General features: G+C 46.1%; 1 protein-coding gene across 4 annotated transcripts in view; it reads right to left on the reverse strand.

Annotated features, from left to right (window-relative positions):
- Positions 1-26681, reverse strand: part of LOC111141446 (coiled-coil domain containing 93) — an 88445-nt gene that overhangs the window by 15893 nt on the left and 45871 nt on the right. For 2 of the 4 annotated variants that reach the window (XM_022494013.1, XM_022494022.1), the window contains exons 12-19: positions 16032-16148; positions 13124-13186; positions 9466-9539; positions 8225-8306; positions 7694-7765; positions 6313-6366; positions 4560-4622; positions 2309-2417 (exon numbers count right to left, since the gene is read on the reverse strand). In XM_022494013.1, coding sequence (XP_022349721.1) covers positions 2309-2417; positions 4560-4622; positions 6313-6366; positions 7694-7765; positions 8225-8306; positions 9466-9539; positions 13124-13186; positions 16032-16148 — 634 coding nt within the window. Of the gene's footprint in view, positions 1-2304; positions 2418-4559; positions 4623-6312; positions 6367-7693; positions 7766-8224; positions 8307-9465; positions 9540-13123; positions 13187-16031; positions 16149-26681 lie in introns of all 4 variants that reach the window. The other 2 variants (XM_022494041.1, XM_022494032.1) reach the window with 2 other exon arrangements.

Below are 26681 nucleotides of genomic sequence, written 5' to 3' on the forward strand. Positions count from 1 at the left end.
GAGCCCGATGCGGGGCTCGATCCCAGGACCCTGGGATCATGACCTGAGCAGAAGGCAGAGGCTTTAACCCACTGAGCCACCCAGGTGCCCCTAAAATACGATTCTTGCTCAGAACTTCAGAACAGTGGATTTCAATCCTGGCCAAAACATGGAAGTCTGGGGAGTTTTAAAATCTCATGACCAATGAAATGAGATTTTCTGGAGCTGGGGTCAGGTGATTACAACAGGTAGCCAAGGCTGAAAATCACTGCCATAAACAAACCAATCAACCTTTAGTTTTGTTGCTCAGGAATGTGCCTGTCACCCTTCCTCTATCCAGATCAAGGACTGGGTGGGGGCTGTAGATATTTGACAATAATAATAATGAAATATGATATAGATATTTTGGTGAAACTCCTTGAAAATTTCTTTGATGTAAAAATGTGCTATCAAAAGGACTTGAACATGTGTCAAATTTTACTCTGAAATACACAGATGCAAGGTATTGTTGATTATTATTACTGTTAAAAGCTGGAAAGTAGGGGCACCTGGGTAGCTCAGCAGGTTAAGCCTCTGCCTTTGGCTTGGGTCATGGTCTCAGGGTCCTGAGATCGAGCCCCGCATCAGGCTCTCTGCTCAGCAGGGAGCCTGTTTCCCCCCGACCTCTCTCTGCCTACTTGTGATCTCTGTCTGTCAAATAAATAAATAAAATCTTTAAAAAAAAAAAAGCTGGAAAGTAGGCAGGGATACAGAATTATGGGGAAAGATTGAACTTAAGGCAGGAACTATTTTCTGCTGAGAAGCTGCCACTGTTGATACCTGGCCCAGACCACCTGAACCAAGCTCAAGGGCCATATACAACATCAGGATGGGGGCAGGTATGAAGGGAAGCATGACTCTGACCCGAGTAAGGACCCTGCTCTGGCCTGAACCAGGAAGGATGTTCGAGAGGCCAAGAGCCCAAGGCAAAACCTGAGGGGGATTCTAGAAGAAGGGATGGAGTCTGCCAAGTGAGAATTGCAGGACAGTGGAATTCTGGACTTGGGGAGCAGCTCACAGGCCAAAAGGCAGATGTCCTCACGAGATGGGTGAGACACTGAGGGATAGCCGGGGAAGCTGGCCTGACTGATGCAGGACACTTGATCAGTATCATGAGGACCTGAAGATCCCCCAATGATTATGGAGAGCTACTCCATGTTAACGCTTTTAAAGCAAGAGTATAAAGTGATCAAATTTCTGTTTGGGAAAGACTTCTCAGACAAGAGTGCAGACTCTGGGCAGTGATGAGAAGGTGGCTACAGCAACAGTCTAGAAGAAACGGACCTGACCGTTACTTGGAGATAGAACCAGAAGAGCAGCGAGAGCCAGAGAAGACTAAGGGGCTGGGAGTGCTAGACAGTCACCCCCGTGACCAGAAGGAGAAACAGGGTAGGGAGGCTGAATTCAGTTTTGTATATGCTGGGTCTGAAGAGTTGGGAAGGGGTCCCAGGCACAGGTAACGAGAGGAGTCAAGGTCTAAGCTGTGTGTCAAAGTGCATGGTGTGTGGAGGGGTGGTGTGTGCACTGGGGAAGCCAGAATGTGGGCTCGGAGAAGGAAAGGCGGGCTCCAAGCAGGCTGCTCAGACTGGGGAGGTTCTGGAGATAAGGAGGAGAAATGTTTTCTTCAGGAGGCCCACAGCACTCCTGAAGACTGGTCAGCAGAGAGAGAGGGCACATGACAGCGGGTGAGGGACTCAGACCAGCTAACGGTCATTGAGCTGAGCTCTGACACAATTAAGAACAGTTACAACAGTGGCAGTGGGAACAGAGTGGCAGTGACAACTCTGAGGGTCACTCTGAACCTGACAGGACCAGCTCACTGATTCCAGCTGAGGGAGACCCAGTCCTGGATTACTGGGTGAACACAGTGACGTCAAAGTCAGACCACATGGGCAAGAAGGTTCACCTAGAAGAACAGTGACCAAGGACTGATCCAGAGGCCTGTATCATGGAGTGTTCATGTCCTGGGTAAGGCTGGAAAGCGGACGGGGAGCTCAGTGGCCAAACGGCTGACCAGGAAGAGGGTGGGTTCAAAACGTCACGCTAGGAGCTCAGTGAGCTCTATCTGGCCACAGAGAGGGCGGCAGAGTGTCCCAGGGCTGCTCTTGGGATTAAGAGTCACTTAGCAGTGGGCTCTGCGGAATGAGGGCCCAGGGGGCCTGATGATGGCAGGTGGTGGTTCTCACTGACTGTCACGATGCACGCCCTCGCCCGCGCACATGGGACAGAACCCTTGCCCCCCGTGCCTCCCAGGCCCAGTGTGGAGCATGACTGTGTTCACTGCACCTACTCTGACGGTAGAGTTCAATGAATCTCTTCTGATACTGTATTAACTCAGCTCGGCTGGGGACTTCATCAATCTTGCGGTGCAAAATTGCTATTTCTCGATTTCTTCGAGCCTAAAAGCAAAAGGAAGGGGGAGACAATGCTATTTGGTAAAAGATCTTACATGTTCTCTGGGGAGCCAAAATATTGCCCCACCTCCTTCTGAGCATAACCACACACCCCACCCCAAAATCTGCTATTGGCTTGAAGACCCCATCTCAGATGGCCCCTCCTCCCACTTTGCAACACAGGGAGAAGGTGTGTGTGTGTGGCTATGAACTAGAACCAGAGAAGGCAGCAAATGAATGGTGAGGGATGGAAGAGTTTGAGTGGGAAGGGCTTCTGTGGACAGCCCTCAGCCATCCCTCCAGGCCCCAGAGGACTCGAGTAGCTGACTCCGCCATCAGCAGGTGGGGAGTGGGAATGAAAAGGCAGGCCTCCCAGTGATGAAGAATGGACACCACCCTGCTACCTCCATATAAATTCCAAATTCCTTAGCCTACTGAAACGCTTGAACAACTTACTCCTACGGTGTGTTCCTCCTACTTCTGCCCTACCATGGACTGGGGGGTACAGCAGGCAAACTGGCCACTGACAGCACCTGGGGAGGCAGAGCAGTGCGGCGTGGCTGGGCTCTCACACCGTCCCCTTTCTTCTGTGTCACCTCATCTCCCTTGCCGGCCTCCCTGCTCACAACAGCACGTGGGGGTCTCTAAGTACCGGGGAAATGCAAGCCTCCCGGAGAGAAACCCATCAAACCCAGAGCAGGGTCTCTGTGGGTCTGGTCAGAGGGGAAAATGTGCTTGTCCTGTTGGCCAAGGCTCCCCTGTCCCTGGGGGCTCAGGCTTTGACTCCTGAATTGCGTTTGTTTGTTTCAGGAATCTTACTGCTTTTACTCCATCTGTAGCCTTTCCTTTTCTACTGGCTCTTTCTCACCAGCATTTAGATAAGCTAATGTCCCTCACCCCTCAAAAGCTTTTCTATTTGGTTGAGTGCCCAACTTTTAAGAGCCGCAAACAGATCTAAGTAACACTCCTACACACACAGACAGACACACACACCCTTGAACCTTGTTCTTTTTTTAATGCTTTTTCTCAGTGAATAATACAAGTACCCACCTGAGTCAGAAATTCAAGCACCAGCTTCTCAATCTCTCCTGTGCCAGTTCATGTCTGCCTGGGCCCACGGCCCCCACTCTGGCTCAGGCCCTCAGGAAGCTTATGGTTTTACTGTAGCTTCCCTCTAGCGAGTCTGAAGCTGCCCAGGATAGGCAATTTGCATAACAACTCCCTTGTACTTGCATGGATAGGGATATATCTTGGTTCTCAAATAGCCAGCCAGCTCCTGGAAGATGGGCCATCCCTTTTCTATTCCTGGCGCCTAGCACAGCACTGAATATCCATACAGGACACAGAGTCACAAAGTCTTCAAGGATGCAGCTATATATTTTCCAGGTTCCATTTAATTCTGTTTCTTTAAAGATTAGCAGTGTCCCTGTATCAAGGACAAATCTGATGTACTGAATTTAACCAAACAGCTTGCAAAGGAAGCAAGAGCCAGAGATAGGAGAGAGGGGCTTACAAGGCCCTGCAGCCGTTGGACTGTTCCCGCTGGAGCCTGGCTTTCTCTTCCCCGAGAACAGGGAGAAGGCCCACGGCAAAGAACAACAAGGGTTAACTCCGGGCTTCCGAGCTTCCGTGAGTCAGATCCTGGCAATGCCAGGGAATCGTGCAATGAAATTATGACTCTATGTGACTTCAGCTTTGGAACCAACTCTAAAACCTACTTCCCTCATATTTGATGGCTTTCTTACAAACCTCCAAGTTTATCAAATAAGACCGCTAAAATGGGCACATGATTTTAGAGGAAAAGTACTAGACAAGAGCAATGGAACCTGAAGGCTGGCTTTGGCACTTACCAGCTGCGTGACTTTGGACAGTACTTAACTGACTGGAGTCGATCTCCTCGTATAGAAAATGAAGGTAATACCTACTCTCCATGCAGGGATCGTGGTCAAATCCATCGAGATGACCGTGAAAGTAACGAACCAATGTGAAGTATTACTGTCAACATCTTAAACCACGTAGTTCCCCTCCAGACTGAAGACTGGCAAATAGCAGCCTTCGTACCCATTGTTCTTAGACACTGAGACGTCGTAGTCCTCTCCAGGATACCCAGGCAGGTGTACTTGTTTTTCTGTTCTTGCTTTTACTTACCTGTAGCAAACGGATCTTGTAAAGTTTCTCTTTCTCCATGTTATATCGTCTGTCCAGGTCTTCCTAAAAATTGGAAAAGGACACAATTATCTAAAACCAGGAAGCTTTTGGGGCACCCGGGTGGCCCAGTGGGTTAAAGCCTCTGCCTGCAGCTCACGTCATGATCCCAGGGTACTGGGATCAAGCCCCGCATCGGACTCTCTGCTCGCCAGGGAGCCTGCTTCTGTCTGTCAAATAAATAAATAAAAGTCTGAGTCTGTCAAATAAATAAATAAAAAATAAATAAAAGCAGGCAGCTTTCAATCTTCGATAAATTATTTTAAGACTGAATTTTATTTTGATCACATCTCTCCATTCCGAGGCCCCAAATTTCTTTTCGCAAATGGCCAAGTTTAGGGTCTGGGTCCCATGTCCTGTGAATCCCTTGAAAATCTTTCAACCTCACTTTCTAACAGTTCTTCCTTTTTCTGAGGTCTAGCGCTATTAAGTGAAGTATCCTCCAAATTTATGTGCCTCCCCCCCTCCAAAACTATGATGATAAGAAGATAATTATTAAGGAACCTGGTGTTCGAAGTCACCGTGTTTATAGTGACACTGGTTTGCTTTCTTTGTTTCTACTTAGAGCTCTACTGTCCAACGTGATAGATGCTAGGTGTGTGTGGCTATTTAAATTTACATTAAATGAAATTTAAAAATACTCAGTTTCTCAATTGCAACAGCTGCATGTCAAGGGCTCAGTAGCACAAGGAACTGGTGGCTGTCGTACGGAACAGCGCAGATACAGAACACTGCCCTCGCTGCAGAAAGTTCTTTTGGACAGCACTGAAGCACAAGAGAGGAACTAGCTCTTGCTGAGCCCAGTGAGGTAAAAGACACGGTGACGTGGTTTGCTGCACCAAAGCAAGCGATGAACAGGGTCAGAGGGGGCTTCTCCCCCAGCACATGTGTGTACACGTGCAGGCACCCCCCACACAAACACACTCCGTCTCCTCCACAGGGCTTGGCGGCACCCAAACCCCACACGGCTGTACTACAGGACTCCTGAAGCTCAGTCTGAGGCCACAAGGGGAAGAGGTGAACATTACAGGAGGCAAACCTTTATAGGCTTTCCTGCTTTGCTCTTCTTCCTCCTTTCCTTTTTTTCTTTCTCCTGGATGTGTTTATTGGAGTGTGGGGAGCATGGGTTTAACTGAGAACAGGGGTCAGCAAACTTGCCTGTTGAGCTAAGCCTCACTGCTTTATTGTAGATAAAGTTTTACAGGAACATAACCACGTCCTTTCATTTACATACTGACTATGGCTGCTAGAGTGGGGCTGGCACACCACACTGAAAGTATTTCCTATTTGGCTCTTTACAGTTTGCTGACCTTGAACTGTAGTACGGTAGAGAGTTTTTCCCCGTGCATCACCTCCGCCCCTCAGTGCCTATGTGTTGTGACAATCCTGTATGGCCAAGTCAGGAGCCTCCCCTTCTCAGCCGAGATGCCAGAGCAGACACAGATGCCTGGGACAGGCACAGAGTGGTGGGAGAAACCCCACCAGAATGGCAGTCTTCAGGGCCATCCCTGCGGAGACCCCACTTCTGTCCGAGGGGCTATGAGTGTACAATGGGGCAAGCCCTCAAGACCCCGCCCGTGAAGTGGTGGTCACAGAGAAGACAAATCAGCAGGAGAAGCTGTCAGGGGAGGGTACAGTGCTGGCCACTGCGCCCGAGGAAGACAGCGGCAGTGCCAACAGGTAGGTGGGCACTTACACTAGGAGTCATCATGGGGGTTAGGGCACCACGTGGCTCTCCAGCAGATAGGCTCTGAAACATAGAAAAGGAACACACACTTTCCTGAGTAAGGGAAATGGGACAGAAGCTGTGGGTCTGCACTGCAGGAAGCAGTCAGGGTGGGCATGGGGGACAGTTCACTGACCGTCTTCAGGCCCCAGATTTTAAATTGTTCCTAAATGGGTGTCACACCCAAACAAGGTAAACAGCAACTGTCTTTGAATGGGATAATCCCTCTAACAAGATGGGACTGCCAAGAAGAAAAATAGGATCCTGAAAGTCTGATTTATACAAACTCAGAGGCTAATTGGGCTGATGACTTGAGCCCTAAAGGTTCAGAGTTTTAGAAACAACTGGAAAGGCCATCTGGGTGTTGACGGTCCCAGGACACCATTGCACTGCACGGCCAGACTCTGCTACTCCTCCGTGCCAGGCCTGTCCCAGCAGCATGGAGGCACCTTCAAGACACACGTGCTGCACAGCCAAGGACACGGTCCCTAAGCAGAGGGCATGCACACAGGTGCCGGCCGGCTTGGACACAGCCAGGGGCACGGTCCCCGAGCTGAGGGCACACAGATGGGTGCTGGTTGGCTTGGACCAGTCCCATCCCCTCCCTGAGCCTTGAGCTGTTCAAGCTAGTTCTAAAGGGAGAGAGTGCAGTCAAGGGGCTCAGAGACCAGGTCCAGCTCATGCATCCTCAGCCTAGGGGGCCTCAGAGAACGAGCCTGGAATGAACTGTGAGAAGGGAAAACACAAACAGCAATCCCTACAATCTTATTTGGTGAGAGAAACACTTTTCTTTCTGGCCTGTGTTTTAACTTAACTTTTAATGGAAATTCACACTAGCTCCTTGGAGGACCAAGGCCTCGGTCCTGAGAGCACTGGTCAGATATGTTCCATATGCCCTGCAATGTTCAGTGCTGTTGGGGCTCTGATGCTACCTCTAGTTTCTTGCTTACTGCTGCCTTTTAGGAGTGGGGCCTGTTGCTAGGCAGGAGTGGAGGATGGAATGAATAAAGCAGTAAGACACTCAGAGGACATGCTGCACGGGCAACAGCAGGTTCCTAGAAATACCCTTTCCTAAATGGAAGGAGCGGCCAGACCCGTCATTCGGTTAGTCCTGTCTGGAGCTGCTGCTGAGCACACCCACTGCTGCCTTTTACCCACCAGCAGAGGAGAAAGGGCAGCCACGGAAATATAAGACAATCCTGTGAGGAAAACAGTTGAGAAGTATGCGTGCAGAGGACCTGGAAGCGGGCTGGTCCTTCTCAGCATGAGACTCACTGCTGGAGTCCTCCAGAAATCCTTCCGCTGGTAAGTCACAGCAGCACCTAACAGGTCCTTCGGAGCCTGCATTTACCTTTTCATCTCCGCCCGGCACTCTCTCAGCTTTCAGGTTTTCAATTTCCTGCTGCAGCCGTGTCATCTCTTCCTTTAAAAGGGAAACAAACATTGACAGAACTTAGAGTGCTAATAAATGGACTTGGGCACACACTGCCCCACCACCAGACCGCCAGGGGCAAGGGCTTCTCACGTGACACACAGACAACCTATGCTGACGGCACAGCCCTGGGTCGCATGAGGCTATTCTTTCACACTTCATGAGACTTTTAAATAGATACTTGTTCGTAAATTAATGTTTGTTAGACTGTGAGACTGTGCTCTCAATCTGGGGTTTGGCACACCCAGGTACTAATTTCACTTACTTCCGGTACCCTTGGGGAGCACCCACTGTCGCACCCTATTCCTCTTACTCAACTGACAGAACTGCTCTGGGAATCGACTTTTCCGATGGCACCTGAGTAGGACGCCACAAGAGGACAAGGGGAAGTAAGGTGACACATTTCACAAGAGTCTGGTTCAAGGTCAGCTGACATCAAGCAACACTTACTCGACAATGTGCTTTAAACTCTTGTTCCTGACTTTTCAGATTTTCATTCATGGCTACAAGTGCTCTCAAGTTCTGCAGGAGACTGAAAAAGGAAGACCAAACAATGACATACAGAAAGCTGTTGTGATTTTCTGAATCACAGCTAAAACCAAGCCCCCAGCTAAAAAGGGACTCCCTTCTTAATTTCCCTTGTCTCTTGAAAGAGCTTCCAATGGGCTCTCCACAAACGATAATTTAACTAACTACCATTTATTACCATTTAACTGACTACCATTTAACTGACATTATTAGTCATTTATACACCCAAGTCCATCAGGCCACATCCAAATAAACATCATAGAATGTAGAATTAAAATGTCAACCGCAGAGACACCAGTGAGTTCAAGAGCCCTGGGTCTCCTTGGTACCAATTACTCAGCAGTACTCAGAGCATAGACAGCATCACAACCTGTTTCTAATTTCCAGGAAAAGGAAACAAGTTGCTTAGGGTCATTAAAAGAATTAATTTGAAAATAAAAATGACAAGTATCTGACAGGACTTTGCTCCATATCATGAAAGAAGGGACTCTAATTACCAAGCCAAGTAATCTGTGGGTCCTTCTTTGCTAAAAGTGTCCTTCAAACCTGGGACTGCTCAGTCTGGGCCAGAAGTTTTTAGGATTTACAGTATCACTCAAATGACACTTAGGGAGCATGAACCAATTAACTGCTTTGGAGCTAAGAAGGTCAAATGTAAGTGTGTCTTACATGTAATTTAAATTGTTAAAGACAATTAATTAAAAAAAAAAAAAGACAAAAACACCGCACCTTTAATTCCAAGGAGGCAGGGCTAAAATGTCACCGGTAAAAAAAAACCTGGTAGCAAGGGCTGACTCCAAGGAGGAAGACTGGGTGGCTGGCGCATGGGGGTGGGAGGAGGACTTCCACCACATGTCTTTTTGCTCTGTGAATGTATTATTTGGTTCTTAAAAACAAAAACCCCCAAAAAGAATGTGCTGCATCTGCTCCCAGGAGGAATCAGGTGAAGGAGGTGGCAGATTCCATGTGGCCCCGTATGTCAGCAGGTACCTGAGCAATGGCGAGTTGCCACATTCTGGATCAGGTGTGTGAAAGGAAATGACTGACTCAGGGCTGGAGGCAGTGACCCTGGGCTCCTTGGTCCTGTGCTCAAAACAAACCACCCAGCACTGGCAGACTCACTTTCTTCAGGGAGGAAACACACACAGGCAGAAACCTCTCACCTGGGGTCTGCTTTGGATTCTATCTTCTCCAGGGCTGCCTGCTCTTTGTCCAGTTTCTCACTGTGACGCTTCAGCTGCGAGACACAGAGAGAGAGAGGGAGAGAGAGAGACAGAGAGAGGAGGTGCTGCTGCTAGGGACTGGGGAGGACCGAAGAGTGAGCGCGTCCTCCCTCCCCCAGCTCACATCTGCGCCCCACTTCCGGCAGCTGGCCCGGGCCACCGGACTTGGCTGCACGCTGAGAAAACAGGTGGACGAGAGAAACAGGATGGGGGTGGGGAGCACGACAGGGAAGGTCAACACTGGACCCTTTTAGATACATTCTGATGGTCTAAGAACCTTGGCAATAGCTGTAAACCACAGCAGCAGACGGGTGGGAAGCTGAAAGCAATGCTCACAGCAGGGGCCCTTTGGCAGGTCAGGAGGAAGGGGGAATAAGAGGCTATGAGGGACGGACCTGATTGAAATGCCATGCATGGCTATTAGCAGGGGAAGGGTTAAATCCATTCTTCTTGAATAACTTCACTTTCTTTTTCTGAGTCAAACGGTGAGGATTTTAAAAAAGAAATTTTAAAGAAACTCGTATTTCCATTTATGAGGTGTACTGTTATATCATGGAATGCTAAGCTGTTAAGAAAAGGTAAGAATAAAGCAGCTTTTTAAGGATGATCTCTAGGATCTACTGTTAGCTGGAGGAAAACAATGTACAAAAAACTGATGCCCTGTCTTTCCAGTGTGTAGGAGGGAATTCATACCCTGCATGTAGACATGTATGAAAGTATATACATGTTCCTTGCATGTGCATGAAATATTTCTGACTCTTAAGACACTGGTTCCCCTCTGGAGAGGGCAACTCTATGGTTGGCTTACAGTGCTACAACCTTTGTGCTTTTTGAATTTTGAACTGTGTGAATTGTGTTACCTACTCAAAAAACAAACAAACAAAAAATAAGTTAAAAAACGTTCCAAGGGTAGTAGCTGAAAACAGAAGAGCATAAAGTGCGATCAGCCCTTCTTGCCTCCAGCCCTAAAAAACCCAGATGACTACGCTCAAACAAGGGAACAGGTACCTCAGGGCCAAGAAGGTGGCTGACAGAGAAGCAGGGCCTCGGAGGCCTCTGTGTGGGATCAGCAGACACGGGAAGAGTGATCTGCAGGGCTGGGATCACAGCAGGAACAGCTGGGCTAAGCGGTGAGGCTGGCTCCTCTAACGTCCAGCTGGAGCTCAAGCCCCAGAGGCAGGCAGGCTCCCGGAATTGGCGAGAGAGGGTGAAAGGTGGAGTGTCCAGACACCACGTACCACTTACTACTGGCTGATCTCACCCAACAGGAGAACCCACCCTTCTAGAATAATCACACAAAGCCGGCTGCGTACAATGGGTACAGAATCCACACAGTTGGTAATGGGAAGTTTCAGAATCAAAGATAAGCATGCTACCAAGAACTATCAAATTCATGGGCAGAAAGATAAAACCATAAATGAGAAAGATAAAATGGAACAAATGAATTTTGATCTGAAGAAAGTTTATAGATCAAGAAAAACCTTAGACACAATTAATGCGCTTAGAGAAATGGGAGAGAATATTGCATATACTTCAAAGAATCAACCTCACACACAGGAAATTAAAGTCGTGACTGCTGAAATTAAACAGCGGACAGGCTAGAGGCAGGCGGCCTGCCGAAGCAAGGGCGAGCAGCCTCCCCGCAGCTGTCAAGTGCTGCCCTCTGTCCCTGACCTTCCCTGCCCTGCTCCACTTTACTCAATCTGCTGGCAAGACAGGTCTTCTGGTTTTCGGTGCTGCCAGGTTATCCTGGGAGGGCAGGTGTCGCCAAGAAGGTGAAACCGGGCACCAGGAGGGAAGGGGTCAGAGTGCTCGTGTTGGCCAACTGTTGACTGAAACAGATAAGGAGGCTGAGGCCCAAAGGTGAAGTTCACCACTTATCCAGGGGTCTGGTCTTCCGTATTCTGACCAGGCAGGCTTCTCCAGAAGTTGCTGAGTGCTCAGTTTGGTGTAGATCCCATTTCCCAAGATGGGACTCGGGGTGACTGCCCTACTACACAGTGAGTGAGCCCTTGGAGAGGCAGGGCCAGACAGCCAGTGCTGGAGTCTGGCAGCCTCTGCATGGCCTCAGTGCCCCATCTGCAGCACAAGGATGGTAAAAGCGTTGCCAGCGTGGTTATGGAGAGTCAGGGGACCAGTACAAGGCAGGTGCCTGGAGCACACCAGCACACACTGAGGTCGGCTACTATGATTATCTGAGGATAAGAACACCAGCTCCTATTATTGACTTAAATCACATCCCTACCCTTCTAGCACATGAAAGGAGCTCAACAAATATCTGATTTAGTGTTCAGTACAAAGAAAACGACTTCAGAGCCACTTAGGATTTATATCCTAAGGCATGTTAAGTGTCCTAGGAAACTGATATCAAGATGCTTTGCCTTTAATCTCCCCCAGATGGTTATATGAAGACTGATCCATGACTTGGCAAGCTTCATGCCAGGGACTCTGTGGCATTAACATTTAGATAGCAGCAGGGTTCCCCCCAGGAGTCTGCCATCCAACTCATAGGAATGCAGTCACAGAACAGCGTAAAGAGAGCTCATCTGTACAAATGCAACACAGGCATCTTTGGAGAGAAGGACAAAGAATTCATTCCAACTCTCATTCTTTTGCCTTCCCTTTTCAAACATTCTGATAATCACTGAAGAGACTAGCCCAAGTAGGAATTATAAAGTTTTGTCAATCTGACAACAAGGCAATGAACTGAGTGCGACACATGGCTACAGAAACAAGAACTTTAGACAAATTTCATGTGAAATTTAAAGAAAAGCGGGGACTGCCTTGGTCTCAGAGAGATCTCTGAAGATCAGTCCTGCTTCCACATGGTTCAGAAAGTCCTGGGCAGGGCCCCCCTGCATGTGGTCCTTGTAGAGTACAGCTAGGGCCTGAGCACCAAAATCACAAAGAGGAGAGACCATCAGATCCAGATGAGGACAGCTTTCTATGGAGACGCGAGGGACAGAAATATCGAAATTTCCCTCCTGACACAGTGTTTGTTTTCTTGGCCCAGTTTCCTAGGCAATGAGCAGTGGGAGGAAAACAACACTAACACTGACAGGAGATGGCACACTCCGGAACCCAGGTGAGAAAACAGGTCACGTGGTTTGAAATATTCCTACCACCCCTCCTCCTCCTCCTGAGACCCTGTCCCCCATCCCACCTAGAAGAAAACCGGCAATTCTACCGGCAATTCTGAGTAACAAATTACAGCCCTCTGCAGTTCTCTCATCTTATAAAAAGAAACCCCCTCATTCTTCAGGAATTCAGGATTTTGAGGCTGTTCTCTAGCCTGCGGCTTGTGGAGGTTGTAGAGGAGTGGGGCCCACTTCAAATTCTGAGGCCCATGCCCAGCCCATCAGCCTGGCCTTCCTCAGGAAGCCCTTCCCCATCCTTAGGGCCCATGGCAGTGTCCCCTGCCAAGACTGCTGAGGCTTTTGAACATGGCGGTGTGGGTAAACTGACGGCAGGGGTCATGCGCTACAATGTGTTTGTCCTCTGTCCCCAGACGGCCCCCGAGCCCTAACTGTCCACAAAGGCTGACAATCCAGGATGTTTCATTAGTGATGCAGATCAAAAGTGGTTCTGAAAATCTCACCTCTGTCAGAGTTTGCTTTGTTTCATCGTATCTGGCTTGTAGGCCGTTATGACTTGCCTGCAGCTGGAAAAGAAAGGGAAAAGATATCGGCTCTTGTTCAGTCCTCAAAACAGCACAGCTGTGAGGGGATCCCCATCTCACAGAGGGGAAAATGGAAATTCAACAGAGATTTAAACTGAGTGAATGTGGGAATTTTAGAATGGTTGTTGACAACAGATGAAGACAAAATTCATATAGTTAGCACCAACTATATGTCAGGGGACAAACGAGACGTTCTGCATGAATCCTATCACTGAATCCTTACATTCAATGGAAGAAGACGTTTTTCTCATTTTACATATGAGGAACTAAAGACTCAGAGGGGTTAAGTTGCTGGATGAAAGTTTCACGGCTGCTAACTGATAAAGCCAGGATTCAAATCCAGGTCTGACTTTTCTGTATGGCTACGGAAAAGTAGCCAGTTTACTTACCCACTGTGCCCATTCCCAGAATACAAACTGCATCTCACAACTCAGGATGCTAGCACAGAATATGACTGGCTGGCAAACAATCTGAGATAGATGAAAGAATTCACGACTTCAACACGAGGAGACAGAAGATGAATGACTTTCCTGTTCAAAGTTACATGATTGTAAACGTACATCAGGAAAATGTCATTTCTCTTTTCCTTACTAAAAGATATATTCTTGTGCTATGAACTTTCAAAAATCTGAAAACATTCATCAAAAGCTCAAAGAGTTTGCACATTTCCACTTTTGAAAAGGGGAAGAGGCAGAAAATGAAAACAGACGCTGGCTATTACCCGTGTTCAAATTAGCAAAGATATCCTGTATCTCAACGATTGCTTCAAAATAACTTGCCCCATCCTGAAACGTGTAAGCAACCCATTAAAGAATTATGTCGCCTTCAGAAATCACTACTCCTAAATCATGCTTCTAGTCTTCATAACTGATGAATGGTTACATTTCCAAAAAGGCCTATCAAGAAGCCAACTCAAGCAGAGAACAAGAGTGATAAAGGAGGGAAGCAGGTAGGCTCTGGCTTCTCCTTCTTCAAGGAAGCCATCTGTGCAATGAGAACTTTCATTGACATGTTTGTGTAATTGGCAGAGAAGAATATTTCTGGAGAATTTTTCTTTTGAAATACTAGTGACTGAACTCCTGAAGACCTTTTGTGGCTCCAGGAAGGGGTCCTGGCATTTCCCACCTTCCTGTCCACCTCTCACCCATGCACCCACCCAGCCCCCCATCCAACATTTACCCAGTGCTCTGCTCACATGAGGTGTTTAGGAGAAGGTGAGGAACATGACCTAGCCCTTACATGCAAGGATGTGGACCAGTGCACTAGGGATCAGAGTATGAGAATATCTGGGGAAGAGCCAGGCCTAGGGGAGGTCCTAGGACAGTCTGGCTTATCAGCATGTCTAAGGAAGGCTTCACAACAAAGACTCATGTGAGCTGGATCTTGGCAGGGACGGAGCCTGCTAAGAAGTGAAGACTCATTTCTTCCACTTGATTAATTTAACTTATAAGAGCTCTCTTCATCTGCTCATCTGACCATCTTTTCCCAAACACAGGATGTCTCAGTAGCTTAGCCTACTTTTCATCTTGCTGGAATCCTTCATGATCATCCTGCCCTCGTTTTCTTCTTCAAAATTAATTCCTAGACCCTGCCCCAAATTCAGCAGTGGATTACCATCCCTTTCTGGATTCCTCTTCCCTTCCTCAATCTCAGGTTTCTGCTCAGCTGCCTACTAGCTACGTTCCAGTTCTATGCCTCTATAATGCATTCCCCTGTTGGACCAGGAGCCACTCTTTACTCCTTCTCTTGCTTTGGCCCTTCTTCCATTTCTCTGTTGGGGCAGGACTCTCCCCACGCTTGTCACCAAGGCCATGAGTGCCTCCTGCTTGCTTTCCACCTGCATGATCTTGGAAGAGGGGTTCCTGGATTTAAGAAGTTTGGATTCTCTCCTATACTATTGATAAACATATAAACTGGTAGAATGTTTGGTGAATAACTTGATGGTTTCGAGCAAAATAGAAAATGCCTGTATTTTTGACCCAGCAATCCCACTTCCTAAAATCATTCTTATACAAATACATATTTGCTCAAAGATGACCATTTTACAAAAATGTTCATGGTAGCGTAAATTTGCAGTTGGGGGGGAGCCCTGAAACAATCCACATACCCGTGAACAGGGGACAGGTACAGTAAATTATAGTACATATACACTCTGTTGCATTATGGGGTCAATTAGAAACTATGAGGTAGATCTATATATTCAAAATTTTGGTTTTACCATTGGTAAGCTGTGTGATCACAGGCAAAACTACCTCATGTCTCTGTTTCTCAGTTTCCTTATTCATAAAAGGAGGAGAACAACAGTACCTCCTCCACAAGGATGTTGTGTGAAAAGAATGAGTTAGTTCTTCGTTCATCTCCACAGCCTAGTTTTATGCCTAGCACGGAGCAGTGCTCAGTGAACACTGTCAATCAATAAATGCTATTCTTAAGTCTTGTGATGTTCTTCTAACACTGGGTTGGCAAATTTTTTCAGTTGGGGCCAGACAGTACATATTTTAGGCTTTGTGAACCACATTTGGAAAGGGCCAAGTAGTAAATATTTTAGGCTTTCTGGGCCATGTGGTCTCTGCTGCAATTACTTAGTTCTGCCCTGGAGCTTGAAAACGGCCACAGAAAATACATAAACAAGTTGATGTGCATATATTCCAAGAAAACCTTACTTATAAAAAGAGGTGGTAGATGGATTGGCCCAAGGGCTGTAGTATGCTAATCCCTGTTCTAGAACCTCCATTCTAACATGAATCTTCATTCCTTCTCCGGTTTCTCCCTTCTTGAAGAAAAGCTTCATATTACTTGAAAGAAATTATAAAAAGAAAACACCAACCTCTTCCAGATGTTTGGTCTTCTGTAGAATCTGCTTGTTCAAGGAGATGACTTTGCGACGATGAAGTTGGGAGGTTCCTAATTTTTCTGGACTTTCTTCGGCTGACAGCTCAGACTGCTGTGGGAAACAGGGAGGGCAAGCCCAAAGGATTTAGTAAGTCCACCTCAGTCTTTGTAAGAGAGACCCAGCCCTGCTCACCCTGGGCAGAGCACTACCTGGCAGCCTGTCCAAACCAAGCCAGCTCAGCCATGGGGTCCTATGCAACACCCAGGTCCAGATGCGGGGAGCCAACACAATGATCAAGACCCTTACCAACGGAATCTGCATTCCTGGCAGAGGGAACAGCATGTGCAGAAGCACAGAAACACATAATAATATGGTTATGTGGAGGCAACTGGCACCATCAAAGCAGTAACTGTCTGGAAGGACTTAAAATGAAAAGCAACAGCCTATTCACTTGTTTCTCCCCGTCCACGGATCTATTCCCTTTTAACCATTTCTTATTTCTACTCTTTTGGTGCTCACAGACGATAGAGCTGAGAGGGATGGAAGCTACTGACGGGGCAGCAGGAGAGTCCTGAAACAAAAGGTGGGGAGGCGAGGGAGAAAAAGGGTTGCACGGGTAGCAGGGACCTGCCAGGCCTCGAAGGGAGTCAGGGAGAGATTTCTCGGTGAAGCAGCAACAGCACTGAGAAACCACACAGAGGAGGATGGAGCTTGATATGGACTCTGAACACAAACACCAGCCTCAGGACAAACAAATTAAAAGGTCGATCCTGTTGTAAAAGGAGTCCTTCCAATACTTCTTGGATGATCATAGAAAGGCTTAAATGAGCTTTATTAAACAAACGCCCATTTCCACCACATTTCCCTTTTCAACTGGAAGAATCCCAGTACCAAACTAAGCACTGACTTTAAGCCCAAGTGCAACAAAACTATTTGGGTATTCGATTATTTTCCTGCATGTTTTAACAGTGATCATAAGGCTTCAAAGTCTGGAAAATCTGTCCATGGGGAAAAGAGATGGGAAAGTGAGAGGAGGAGAAATTGGATGGAATAGTCACCATTTATTTTGGTTAAGGATTTCCCTGAATAATTCAGCAGCACTACTAACAGATGATGAGTTTTTGCTACTTAACGGCTCCGGAGGTGGGGAACAACCAGCAGGATGTGGCTGCATAAAACAGTAAGGAACATCGCTTTCCATCTTCTAGACTGGTGGGCCAGTCTATATAACAGTCTATATAACAGAAATAGAAAAACTGAGCATTTGGTATTACAACACACCTTGCCTTGAAAACCAGGACTTCGGAAAATGTCAACTAACATATTCCAGCTTATTAGATCTCTGGAAATTGGAGTTAACATTTAAAAATACATTTGGTCGTATCAAGATATTCACAACCTACAATCTGGGGAGGGAGAATTGTTTCTGAAAATGATTTGAGTATAAAAAAAGAGGGAGGAGGAAGGACCACTTCCTCTCGATTTCCAAATCACTTGTCAGGAACAATTATAATGAGCTAATTGTATCTCCTTTACTTGACAGCGTCACCCTGAACTATGCTATTAATTTGGCCAATTTTGTCTGCTATATATTTAATAGCTTTTTCTTATAGTTCATTTTCAGATTTGGGTTTTAACATCCAACTCAGATTGCTGGACACTGATTTCCAGCATGTCTTTGGCATATCCTCACAGCATTTAACTTAACTTGGAGAATTACCCAAGCCTTCCAGCTCATGATTTATTGACATCTGAAAGAGAATTCCCTGTTCACTGGAACTACCCCACAGGTTATGTCCCTCTGTTCGATGTCAGGATTATCTTGAATATTCTGACCTCCTCCAACTTGCCTCTGTGGCTCTGGACCAGACAGAGCTGTGGGCTGGCAGGATTACTCCCCAGGACTCCCTCTAGTCTATTGGGGCAAGCACATACTCATTCAGTGCTGTTCTGCACCTCTGGTTTGGCTTGATGGTGTCTCCAAATTTTAGCAGGTCTTCCTGCCAATGAACTGCTTTTATGGATAGGGTCCCAAGACCATGGAAAGTGTATTTCCCACCCAGTTCTTCTACCTACCGGGCATACCTACAACTTTGTTTTAAAATCAAGGCCTCTGACTTCGCTGCCAAGAATGCTTCTTGCAGGAAAACCAGTAGCTATCTTGATATCTGGAAAGAAGGTTTTGGGGCTGGTTGGCTAGCTCTTTCTTTCTCTTTTTCTCTCTCTTATTATCTTTCTATCTAGACTTAATTTTTAGCCACAGGGTCCCTCAAGAGCCTCACGACAGGGGTCTTTGGGGTCAAAATATTTTTCATAATACTAAAATGTCATTTTTTCATTCTCATTCTCTCATTATCATACAGTGAAGTTTTCCAGATGTTACATGTCATGTATTAGTATCATTGCTTTGACAGTATCAAAGCAATGATACTGTCCTCTGTAAATGAATTAATATGTAAGCTACTGAGACCTCAGTAGTTTTAATTTAAGAGTTCTTAAAGGGTCCTGACACTGAAAATTTTGAGAACCACTACTTTAATCTAAGGGGACTGGCTCACTTGAGAATCATGTATTGGTCCCAACCATGGATTGGGGTGCCCTTATTAGGAAGGAACTCCAATCGGTGGAGTGGGCCCACCCATCACTTATACAACATTGAGAGAGGAAAGTTCTTTCACTAGATAGGTGATTCAGAGAACCATACGCATAGAGAAAATACACTTAGAGTTCACAGAAAGACCCTGAAGTCACTCTACAAACTTAATCTATCTGTTATGATATGCTCTAAGCAGACAGGGGCTTTCAACATCCTTTCTCTCATTGATAGGTAGCAATTCTCATTGCTAAGTGCAATCCCTTAAATTTGATTCTGCAAAGCATTAATACACATTAATATCAGAACATTAAATGCCATTTCCAAATGTGACATCTCTCTAGCCCAATTAAAATGAATAATATGCACATTACAGGCCCATAGTTCACATGAATTTGTAGGTTCCTCTGTTTGCCTTTGAGTCTAGAGATGGTGCTATGCAAAGTGCTTTGTTTAATGGGAAGTTATTTTTCTGCAGATATCATCGTTTATTCTAGAGCTGAACTGAAGAGTCAACCACGTCAATGGAGAGCTGATAGCTCTACTTTTCAAACATACTTTTTGTTAAGCAATCTAGAGACTGATAAAGGCAGAAACAGGTCTTTAGAGCATCTGGCATCCTGGTCACTGCCAGTCACAGTGAGAAGGGAATTGAAGAAGACGAAGTTGATCTGGAAGGATGAGACAAAGCTGGACAGATGGAGAACAGGAGAAGAAACTTTACAGTAAATCCTTGACAGAAAAAAATTAAATCCTTGGGGCATCTTAACTGATTTCTACGTGAAAAGTGCAGTATCTCTCCAAGAATGCCAATCATCTACAAATAATTCCATTTGTGTTTACACTGGAGGGAGGGCTAAAGAACTAATCTAATTTCGTTCAACAATTTCAGATTAAGAACGTGCTTTCAAAACCACAGAATGGATTAAGATGACTTCTAGTGCAGATTCAATGTTTCCTAATAACTGACAGATATTCACAACTTCCACTGTTAGGGGAACAAGATTTAAATGTCACTCGATAATATTAGTCTTGTTCAAAATAGTAAATTCCTAAGAGAAATAAAAAATGATTACTTTAGCTAAAACTATATACTTTTATAATGAAAGAGACCCCAAAGGTTATCTACATATCAACCTTCTTCCTAAAATAGGAATCTCTCCTGTATTACCTCCCTCCCCACACTAAAATATGGTTCCTAAGTTATCAGCAAGAAAGATCCCTATCTCATGATATAGTTCTCTGTCCGCAACAGATGGACTTTGGTTTCTGGCACCTTGATGAATCTTTCTACTGAAAGCAAACAAACAGATGATATAAAATTAATTAATTAATCAATTAATTTAGTGTGTGCATGCACACAGGAGGTCGGGGCAGGGGGTGGGGCGGAGAATCCCAGGCAGACTCCTGACCTGAGCTGAAATCAAGAGTCAGATGCTTAACCGAGTGAGCCACCCAAACACCCCAAAATATTTATTTGTAAATATTAAAAAAAAAAACCTATGAGCTAACAAGAATGTAAGAAAACCTACAGGGCCAAAGAGTTAGTGAAAGTGGAGCTCCAGGAAGGTATATATAACCACTGAGGTTGGCTTTTTTCTTGAAAGTACTTGTCAATACCAGGTGATCTCAAGCAATGATTTTTTATAATTCAGTAACTGCTTTGAATAAATGAATGAAAGAAGAAAGAAAATCTGCAGTGAGATTTTGTAACAGGTCCAGTTCTGTGATCCAAATGCACATACTACCTGGATGGTCCAAAAACCCCACAAGTCAAGACTACGTATGCGATGGACCTGGGCTGGGGTGCCTCCAGATGCATGCTGGAAGTAAAAGCAAATCCCCCCGGAAGAACAGAGACAGAAACAGAATCAGACCTTGCAAAGACTCAAACGCGTACACGGCCATTCTTCCCTAAGGCAACAGAGGTAAGTGCAATCACTCTTCCATGTAACAGATTCACCTAAAAGTATCCACAGCTCTTTCGTCTCCCCTTTCTGTAAAACATGTCGGTACCCTTCCATCTTGGCTACTACCCTCTAGAAAAATGCTAACTGACAAGGGACCTTTCCAACTCTTCACTGGAGTCTGAGCCCTGCAGATGGGATGGGACTATTCACTCACCCTCTCTGCTTTCACTGGTGAAACGGGATACGTGAACATTTTTTTACTATTCCTGACTCCCACTGATGAAATGCCATGAACCTCGAAGACCCATATTCATGCAACTCTGCCACATCTAAGACATAGCTCTGGGCTCCATGGCAGGCAATGCGGTGTATCTGCCCAGAAAGCACTGCACATTTAGGAGGCATGAACAAATCCAGAACTTTCCATTCTTCTCCCCACAAACTACCGTCCTGTCAGATGGCAGGCTCACTGAATCCTGAATTGGTGTGACTGATTTTTCTGAAGTGAAATGGAACAGTTCCCATATACCTTCTTGAACAAATGGATTTGTTTGGGCTCTTAATTTCAATCTAAGATATTTTTGAATGTTGACTCTATTCTCTGGGGTGTAGCCATCTCTTTGTTTTAGCTTTAAATGATGTCCAAATCTGACAAACTAATTCTGTGCCTTTATCCAAATTGATATAGACTCTAAAAAGGTAGACTGTGCTGTGCAGCTTGAGACAATCCTATCAGGTCCACAACTCATTAGCTGATACCATTTTTTTCTCTTTTTATGCTGTTATTACATATTGCATCAGTCTCCCAGATTTTAGGAAATCCTGGAATATTTTAACCCCACATTTAGCATCATTCTCTCCAGATTTATAGGGCTCCTTAATCTCTAAATTCAGATTGTAGTTTTAGATCTCTCTATCCCACCTTCCTTTGCCTCGTTCAATTACCCTTTAGTCAGATCCTATTATGTGTGAGGCCCAGTGGTAGGTAGTGGGGACACAGACCTTACTCCTGGACCTCCACAGTCCAATCAGGTAAAACCAACTCATGCACAAATAAAGGTGTTGTCCTCTACATTCTCTCCTAGCCTAAACTGTGCTATAGAGGAAGAGAGAGTTTTGAAAGGTCTTCTTGCTCTGTCTTTCCTCTCTCCTACAAATGTTCATGAAAACCGTATTGTGTTAGGCACTGGGAATATACAATGATCCTAGCTCTCATTTACAGGGAGACAGATAGAGACAAATGAAAACAGCATATTGTCAGCAGTGCTCAGAAGGAGACTACCAGTAGTGGAGCCACACAACATCACAGAAAAGCCCGTCATAGGGAGGAAAGTCACCCGTCCTGGCCACTAGGTGAGTCTTTGCACAAACCTGCAGAGACTTGTCAGCCTCTGCTGAGCAGTCATTATGCATCAGGCAACAGAGATGAGAGCTGCAAGAGGAAACTTGGCCCTCCGGAAGTTGACAGATTTAGGGTGTGACTTAACACTTGTGACCTTGTGTGAAGAAATGCAGTCCAGAATGAAGGAGTACAAAAATCCAACCCTGGAAAAAAAAGAAGACCCTTTTTTCTATCTGTGGTCACAGCAGGAGGTTCCCAAGAAGACAACTTCTCTCTCATACCATACTTCTTCCCAAGCTCCACATGCTAATGCTGCTGGAAAAAATGGTAAAAATGCTTTTCTGTGGTGGGACTGGTGGGATTAGAAACATTTATATCTTAGCTGACTAGAAACCACACTGGTTCTGACTCAGGCCTGATTCTTATAACAAAGGAGTCAGGATCTCCCCATTGCTAAGTTTCCCATGATCTGCTAATCTCAGCAAGGTTCCTGGGGTGCAGTAACTTTCCCCAGTCCCCAGCCCCCTTAAACTATATCTTTCCATTTCACTTCAACTGGGTATAGTTTTAAAGTCATTCATTCTGCCCATTTATTCCTATGACAAAAAGTTCAATGTCAACTCTGTTGGGTCGGCGGCTCTGGGAATGCAGGAGGAACAATAAAAACGACCACCAGGCCGCCAACTTCCAGACCCCCCCCTTCCCTAACCCCGACTCTCCCGCCATAAGGATGTATGCCCAGGTCACGTCTCCACAAGTAACCCGATACCTATGCAGGAAACAGGACTCCCCGACCCTCCGATCTCCAAATACCCTACCTACCTTATACGGCTGTAAACCTATGCCCTGTCTTAACCCAGGTAAAAGACTCCCCCCAACCCACTCCCGGCACGACTTCCCCGACTTCCCCGACTCTCCTCTCTGGAGTCACGGAACCTTGCCCGAGGGCGCTTTTAATAAATCTTGCCTTGGGCCTACCTCGCCTGGTGTCGTGTTTATCTTGCCTGTAAAACCTTACAAACTATACCAACCAGTTTGCTTTGGGCACATACTGACATTTCAAATGGCAACAGAAACCAAACAGCAACTGGCATCCATCTGAGATCATATAGGTCATATTATTCTATAATTTCTCTGCTTACGGGTTGACTGACGGCTAACTCGGAGCTCCCGGAGGCAGCAGGCAGTGTCCACCTCTTCCTCGTAACTAGGCCCTGCAACGCCCTCCCCCACCCCCCTGGCGGACACTGCCGGGGGAGACAGTGTGTGCACAACAGGTATTGGCTGCAGAAGGAAATCATCCCATCTCGGGGCTCAACTCTGTCAGTTCCCTGGCAGAAGTCAAAGCTCAAGACTGAACATATCTCCAAAATGATACCAATTTTCTTTCTAAGTGTTTGAAAAAGCTAACTGGAATAGCCCTGGAAATAAGAAACCAGGGTAGAGAAACAACACCACCAAGGCAGTTACCGCAAGAGGGCGGCTGACAGATTAGCAACTGACACTTTTGGGTCAATCCCACCCAATTCAGTTAGACAGATTTCCTGAGTAGGCACTGGCCATGGTGTGTGCCTAGCATCACCTGGTTTATAACATTTCCTGTGGGGGGCCACTATCACCTACTCGCTCTCATGCCAGACAGGCTGCCAGTCAAGAGGCTGGCCACCACCTGGCCCAAGCAATTGGACCCCGGAGGAATATGGGACCTAAGCCACGCCAGAGATATCACTCTTAGGACTCCACGCATGGAAGTGGGGAGGGTGCTAGAAGACTGACAGTCTGTGGTGAAGCCGGCAGGTGACAACAGAGAGAGAAACCAACTGAAGCAAGAGCAGAGAGATGAGACACAAGGCTGCTGGAGTCCCTGGGACCCTGCATTCACCAACCTCCCAGTTATGACAGCTGATAAACACTCCCTTTTTGCTTATACCATTACGGGCAGCTTCCAGTCCTTGCAAACAAAGGCTCCTACGTGGAAATCAGGAGGCATGTGGTTTTGCATCATAGTGATATATAAATTATCACAGAGGAGAGGGACAAGGACAAGTGGGACAAAATCCACTCTAATCAAATGTGGTTGTCTGCATTCTCTAGAGGGGACTTACTTTCCTTTGTGTTTTTATATGTGCATTCCTGACCATACCCTGACCATGACCTCTTTTCGGCTACACCCAGCTCAATTACCTGAGCCCTCCACCCCACCCCCCAGGTGCTCCTGCAAGACATAACTTCAAGACCGTCTGGGCTTCCGATTAACTGCCAGAGAATGGGCCTTAGAATCAAAAGTTCAGAAACAACGGTGCCAGAATTTCTTAATTGCTGGAAAGGAACATTTCCAAAACCTATTAAGAAAAAAATTTCTTCCACAAATAAGTCCTTTGATGGCTTAAAATTCATCAGGATGTTACATTCTAAAGGTTATAAAAGTGATATGAAAAACCACACATGCACACACCCCAAATAGAAACTTCCACAGCTTTTAGCAGCACAGGTGTGACTGCGTGTGAGTGCCTGGGCCACACTATTTTCATTTTGCTTATTTCTGTGGCTAGTTCCCAACATGACCTGGCTTCTCTCTACTTAGCCTAAGGCAGGCAGCTGGACAGTGACAGAATCTAAAGAGGTTTGTCACTGCAAGCCTGGAAGGTGGATGAGAAGGATGATGGCAAAGGATGATGGCTTGCCCCTACAGGCACTCTACTTTGCCAAGGAGACAGGTTTCAAAGTCAGACAGTCCTGTATGCGAACCTGGAACTTCTTAGCTATGTGATACCGGACAAGTGACTCAACCCTTTAGTGTCTTCATCTGCAAAATGGATATAACATCACATGCTTACATACTGAACACCAACACTGCCAGGTCCTTGCTCCAAGGTTGCAGAGAGGAGTAAAACGTGGTCCACATACACATGAACAGAGAGTTTCAGCTGCACGTGAGGAAGTACAATGATGAAGGAAGGCAGAGGATTATATGCAAGGAGGCAGCACACTGCTCTGAGAATTCACGAGATCATCACATACAAGGCACTGAGCACAGAGAAGGCACTCAGGATAGACTCTTCTGATTCCCTAAGGCAGATATGTGCTTCTAGATTAACAAAATGTTTTAAGATTCTATTTCAGGAAGATGCTGACCAAGGAATGATTTAGCTGGCTGTCACGTATTAAAGTGGTTGAAATGATATAGGGTTCGTAAGTAAGCGGCATTAGGGAGAGTCCCTTCTTGTCCTTCTAGGGGACCTGGCTACTTCCCTGGCTCAGCTTCCTTCCCCTTCTTCTGACACAAGCTAGTGCAGGATCGTACAGCAGAAGTGGGTTTTGGACAGTCAAGCTTTTTAGTGTTCTGCAAATGACAGTCACACACTCTCCTTCCCTATGAAAATGAATGCTAAGATGCAGCGAGCGCATTAGACACCAACACCAAAGAGCACAGCAGTGTCTCATCTAGCGCATTCTGGAAAGGACATTACCCTTTGGAAAAGAACGGAGATGGTGCTCTTTGGCCGAGAGCCTACATGAATCATGAATTATATATCTGGGAGCTTCTTCACATTCCTCTTCCCTGCTGCTTTACAGGAACCATATTAAATTGAGTTACATATCTCAGAGGCTTGCTTTGAAACACATGGGTTATTTATCATGTTACACTGTTAGAAGAACTTGTGAACTTTACAAATCAAAGAGAAGCCTGCACATGTGTTTTCCCACATTTTTTATATCCTAATGCCTGTCAGCTTTCCAAGCACCAGGCCGGCTGTTCAATTCACTGCCTGCTCACAAAATCATTTTCACTCTTTCGTACTCCCAAAACTATCTTGTCCCTTTTCTTCACTAAGCAGAAATCCATCCCGTTACCAGATTAATTTGGGTTTCTTACAAGTACCTCTGAAGGCCTCCCTTTGGGGCATCCCTCAATCCTATCTCCACTTCCAAGGGATTCATTACGGAAACCCTAAAGGTGAGGGCATGGACTTTAGATAAACTGCCAGTGCCTGGTATCAGCCCAATTCATGGCAGTAAGATTTTTTTTTTAAGATTTTATTTATTTATTTGACAGAGAGAGATCACAAGTAAGTAAGATTAAAGTGAAAACCAAACAGTGTGGTGGACAACCCTAGGAAAGCCCTATCCCCTCTGCCTCCTGGTGTTCAGGCCTTTGTGTAAGCCCATCCCCTGAATGTGGATGGGACCTGTGATCTGCTTCTAACCAGGAGAAGACAGCGAAGTGATGGGATATATGTGAGTGCATGCACCTAACTGTTACACAGAACTACAATGTCTAGCCTATGAGGAGGTGCTCTCCCTTGCTGGCTTTGATCAAACAAGTGGCAATTTGGGGAAGGCCACGTGGCAAGGAACCGAGGGCAGCCACTAGCCAGCAGCCATCAAGAGCTGCGGACTTCGGCCAACAGGCTGAATCCTGCTAACAACCACATGAGCTTAGAAGTGGATCCTGCCCCAGCCGAGCCTCAGATAAGAAAGCAGACCCGGGCAGCACCTTTACTTGTGAGAGCCCTAAACAAAAAAATCCTGCTAATCTGAGCTCAACTGCTCACCCCCAGTTACTGTGAGATAATAAGTGTGTGTTGTTGGGGCACCTGTGTGGCTCAGTGGGTTAAGGCCTCTGCCTTCGGCTCAGGTCATGGTCTCAGGGTCCTGGGATCAAGCCCCGCATCGGGCTCTCTGCTCAGCAGGGAGCCTGCTTCCTCCTCTCTCTGCCTGCCTCTCTGCCTACTTGTAATCTCTGTCTGTCAAATAAATAAATAAAATCTTAAAAAAAGTAAGTGTGTGTTGTTTTA

The sequence above is a fragment of the Enhydra lutris genome, unplaced genomic scaffold, assembly GCF_002288905.1.
Source record: "Enhydra lutris kenyoni isolate GAN:26980312 unplaced genomic scaffold, ASM228890v2 scaffoldscaffold1, whole genome shotgun sequence".
Classification (NCBI taxonomy): Eukaryota; Metazoa; Chordata; class Mammalia; order Carnivora; family Mustelidae; genus Enhydra; species Enhydra lutris.